Here is a 4,706-nt window from a genome sequence, read left to right as displayed (position 1 = left end):
ATCAAATAATAGCTGCAGACTGCGGTCAGCTGAATTATCAAGTGTCTTTGACAAGTACCTTTAATGATTCCAGAAAAAAATGCCCAATTTTGCTTTCGTTCGTTATGTTTCAACGCGAACAAAGCATTTCTAGTAGTACCTATACGATTAATTATTGATCAAATGTACATTCGGGTTAGTGACTTCTTCACAATGACAATTTAAAGATGATTTTTTCTCAACTAATTAATTCGAACAAAACAATTCACGCTCAAATGGTTTATTGTTACCGGCGATTGAAACGAATTTAAATCCTGATTACATGTTAGTGTGTCTTTAGGAGTTTTCATATTTGTAGCCAAATTTAATTAATTTATTGTTCTGGTATTGCTAGCGATAGTGTTCAAGATACTAAGCGGTGATGTTGCAAAATATGCCCAAATGTAATAAAGGTACATTTTGAAGCTTTTCTTTATATTATGTATATGTCATTTACGAGTATTCATTTATTATAATTAGATAAATAATTGTATAATATAACTACGTTAACGGCGGTTTCAGTATCATGGACCATTCGACAAAAAATCTTTCCTAGATCAGCCACTGAAAAGGTTAAAAGCAGCAAGTCTAACAATATACTGTTTTCCCTTGTTACCATTCTGCTGAATGGCTAGCTGTCAGCAGCGCAGCAAAGTGTGTAGATTTCGGCTCGCTTCAAAGTAAAATTTTCCAATCGAACCGATGGTTGTTGGTGTGGGTGATGGGATCACACGGAGGCTCTACCAATTTCCAACCATCGGCGCCGTCTTCCGACTCGATCACAGCCATACTGCAATAAGGAACTTTTTGCATAATCCTGCTCATATCGTTCGTCGAGCGTAGCTTCTCGCCCACGATGTGACGGGTGCAAGTGTCCAAAGTGGTTGCGTGACCGACCAGCAGAATGTTACCACCTATGAAAATTGATTATTATTATTTAAAATATTTCTCTAAAACTTAGCCTACGTACTTGTATTTTGGATTAAATGTTCCGTGACAGCGGAGTTTCGCTGGTAAAATTCTTCCAGGTTCTCCTGAAGTTGCTCCTTTAGATCCTCGATTTTAGAGAGTGATCCATAGTCCATCACCACATTGTAGTCAGCTGCAATAAGTTCCTCATTTGACATCCACTCCGGTACGCCATCTTGGTACCACGCTAACCACTCGAACAACCCAGGTTCCACATGAATCGGATGGCTCTCTTTCAACCCAAGCCCTTCTAGGATAGCAGTGGTAGTTTGAATACAACGGAACGAAGGTGAACTGTACACGTGGTCGATCCGCACCCCAGCATCTTTCATGGCCTCACCGGTTAGACGACCTTGGTATCGACCCATGTTAGTTAGTGGGGAATCTCGTTGCCATAGGCAACTTTTCCTTTTGTAAGAATGGTTAAAGTTAGAATCTCTTCATGCAAATGGTAAAAAAACTTACCTCTGAGGTAATGACTTTGGCATATTTAGGTCCTTTCTAATGTAATTTCCGGATTCATCGAAACAATAAGGAATCCATGTCCCAAAGGTGAAATCGATTCGCTCGCCGTGGCGCAGTACGTAAATTCGTCGTCCCGTTGCATCTTCCTGGCTGGGTCGAGTTTCTTCAGTTTCATTGCCATCATACGAATTACTTCCTGCCGAAATGAACGACATCGAAGTCCGCTTCTTCATTAGCTCATACAGATTTTCCGCTGCTACGGAGTCATCTTTGTTCTGAGCAGCTCCTCCGTCTGGCTGGGTTTCGTCGTGCTGCTGTATTTCGCCTTTTCCAACTGATACTGCAAGTTGTAGATGAATGATGTTATTTGAATAACCATCAAAGTGCCGGAGATTCCGATGAATCGCCAATTATTTACGTACCGGTTTCTTGTGATTCAATATCATGTTCGTCTAATGGCGTTCCTCCGACCGATACGGTTTGTTGATCAAACCGTAGCCCATCGACCGTATCCGATCCAGGATCCATATCCGGTGAAACGTCACACAACGGCACGGTACGGTGCATTGTCCATGCGTCGGACTCCGCCGTTCGTTCGGTATAATTTTCCGGTAGATAGCCGTTGGTACCGGTAAGCCAGGATATTCCTTCCACCCACCCATCGCTCGAGCTCTGGATAGCCTCCGGGCTCAGGTAGATGTAGTCTCCGATGCGTAACTCCAACTCGTCCGGTTCTCGAGGGGTATGAGGATATAGAATTTTGTGAACCTGATGTCCAATAGTAATTAAAAAATGCTTTTAGGAAACGCCAAATGTATCATAACGACTCACCTGCTTGGTGGCTAATCGAGAATCACGCGAATATAACCGCAGCTCCCAATTGGCACTGGTAAACGAAGTATCGAAGTTTTCCACCAGCTGCTTCAATGCGTTGTACTGGTTCGGCGGAAACTGGTATGCGAGTGTCAGATGCAAAGATTTCACATGTGGTTCAAGTGAAATTGCTAAAATGTACAAGACACAATGTGTAACAGGTTCAGAACGAGAAAATTTGCACATATGAAAGGATAAACCAAAACAAGCACCAATTGGAAAGAAACTACTATTACGCTACTAATTATGGAAACGTAAAATATACCATACTAACATAATGGAAGTCACTAATTTGCTACACAGTAGGTAAGCGGTAGTAGAGGCTAAATCATAGAAATTCGGATTTTGTTCCGTCACCGGCGATCTGAACGTGCTTCCGGGCAAACTGTAGTATATATGCTTACATCTGCTGCTACGTGGTATACAACGGGCTGATGTTACTCCCCCGCACCATGGGAAACAGGTAACTAGCGCGTCTAACTGTTCATAGGTGTCGCTGATTACTGAGAGAATGATACGGAAAAGGATAGAAAAAGAGATGATATGCAAAATAGCTATAGATTATGTGAACCCCGTTTGGATCTAAGGATTAGTCTAAGGTTACGATTGTGATTGTTTTATACAAATTATGAATAAAGATCGACTTACTCGAATGGGATACTTCTTTAACGTATTGAAGCGCCAACCGTTTAAGATAGTTGGCATCATCTTCAACTACGAAGAAACCCATAAAATTTGGACTGGTGTACAGCTCTAGCGCAATCGGTCGGTTTATATGCGCACCAGGTAATGTCATTAGCTCCTTTAAAGCCTTAGAAAGTTGAGGGGCACATTCGTCCGGTGCCTTGAAGAAAGACACAAGCGTTACATGGGGCGTGAAGTTGTGGGCTCCATTCCAACCACATAATTCCCGTGTTTGTGCCCAAAAACTCTCCAGTTGCTGAAGAAACGGTCCTGTAGGGCATGCATACAGAATGTATTCCCGTGGTGAGCACTCGTCCAGTGAAGGATCGTTGACGTGTGCCAACAGCCAATCAGACGCTAACTGTACACCGCGATTTCCGGTTGCCGCTAAGGCCTTCTCACTAAAAGAAAAAAAAGTCGATAGTTAACTAGCCGACATGGCCATGACAGCACAATTACGCTCGGTGTTTGGGAAAACCCATCTGAAGCAATATCTGCAGCGGAGTGAGATGCTGCTTCGATATTTTGGTTGGCGTAGGATTTTTACGCGGAGGCAGAGCCGCCATTTCCGTTCAGACGCAAATCAGTGACACTGACGGTCTGGGTGAAGTTCGGGAGCAACAAACTCGTCACATTGGTGGAACAAAACGATTTTCACTTTGTGCGTTATCACTTTTAGCGTTTAGTGAAGTTTGAAAACTTGATTTTAATGTAAATCGAAGCTGGAAAAGTTCAATATTGCGTATCAATAATAATTGAACGGACTGTCTGCTCTGTGTGCGAGGCAGCTTATTTTTGTTTTTGACGTTTGACACGCATACAGAATGTATGTATATAATCCGTCATCCGTTTCATGTGTTATATACAACGACGGATTGTAGTGTTAGTTTTTTGTTTTGATTCATGCCTTCAGCTCGGTGTACCTTTTTGATCAATGATTTTGAAATTTATCTAGACAAGTAGCAACCAGGGGATTTCTTATTGCACTATTAAGATTTTTGACAGCTTATTCACAACCACGCAAATGCTGGCGCAAATGTAATGTCATGTCAATGGAGTTTGGTTTATTTTCATCATGAAACAAAACCTAAACGGTTGTTTCAGTGCAAGAATGTTTTGTTTTTCACAAGAAATAATACCTGTAATTTCTTATTTAACGGTAATACAAAGGTTTATTGTCGCAGTAGTTCACAATCGAAATAAAACCAAACTCTAGGGCATAACACACCAATAATCAAAGGGAAATAGAAGGTTTGTTCCAGTAACAGGAGAAACTGGAAAATCGTTCCTGTACTCTCTTCTTTTTTTCTTTTTCTGTTAGTAAGCCGGAGTAAAAAGAAGCAAGTATTTTTGCTCGTGTTTACTCCGTAGTGATTTCCGTGTACTGGAACAAACCTACACTGATAAAATCAAGTCTCGACAAACATATGATTACGGCCTAAAAGCCAACTGTCAAAATCCACTTTGAATAGAAAATCCGGACAAACCGTTACACGCCAATCACAGATGTTGGTAGTAAATGAAAGAGAAAAGTTTTCTCTTTCATAAACTGTTGTGAACTGTGTTTGACTAGTAACGTCTGGAATTTCCATTCAAAGTGGATTTTGACAGTTGGCTTTTAGGCCGTAATCATATGTTTGTCGAGAAGTACCCATTAACCCAGTTAAGCTCAGCCGGAAATGAACTGGAATTCCGGC

General features: G+C 41.4%; 1 protein-coding gene across 2 annotated transcripts; it reads right to left on the bottom strand.

Annotated features, from left to right (window-relative positions):
* Nucleotides 1–243: 243 nt before the first annotated feature.
* LOC131677406 (ecdysteroid-phosphate phosphatase) lies at nt 244–3,807 on the bottom strand. Of its 2 annotated transcripts, XM_058957211.1 has the most exons (8): nt 3,469–3,807; nt 2,974–3,410; nt 2,730–2,828; nt 2,284–2,456; nt 1,875–2,220; nt 1,453–1,792; nt 989–1,395; nt 244–932 (listed from the first exon to the last, which is right to left on the bottom strand). In XM_058957211.1, the coding sequence occupies exons 1-8, from the start codon at nt 3,573–3,575 to the stop codon at nt 694–696; spliced, it is 2,148 nt and encodes a 715-aa protein (XP_058813194.1). In that variant the 5' UTR covers nt 3,576–3,807; the 3' UTR covers nt 244–693. The 2 variants fall into 2 exon arrangements, with proteins under 2 accessions (XP_058813194.1, XP_058813195.1); XM_058957212.1 differs by lacking the exon at nt 2,730–2,828.
* Between the last annotated feature and the right edge of the window lie 899 nt (nt 3,808–4,706).

The sequence above is a fragment of the Topomyia yanbarensis genome, chromosome 1 (assembly GCF_030247195.1).
Source record: "Topomyia yanbarensis strain Yona2022 chromosome 1, ASM3024719v1, whole genome shotgun sequence".
NCBI classification, from domain to species: domain Eukaryota; kingdom Metazoa; phylum Arthropoda; class Insecta; order Diptera; family Culicidae; genus Topomyia; species Topomyia yanbarensis.
This window is presented reverse-complemented; position numbering and strand designations above follow the sequence as displayed.

Excerpts from the sequence above, each read along its gene's own strand:
- LOC131677406 (XM_058957211.1), bottom strand. The coding sequence starts at position 3,575 with ATGGCGGCTCTGCCTCCGCGTAAAAATCCTACGCCAACCAAAATATCG. Across the intron at positions 2,457-2,729 it reads TATACCACGTAGCAGCAGAT|CAATTTCACTTGAACCACAT; the intron begins GTAAGCATATAT and ends TGTACATTTTAG. Across the intron at positions 1,396-1,452 it reads CCAAAGTCATTACCTCAGAG|GAAAAGTTGCCTATGGCAAC; the intron begins GTAAGTTTTTTT and ends TTCTTACAAAAG.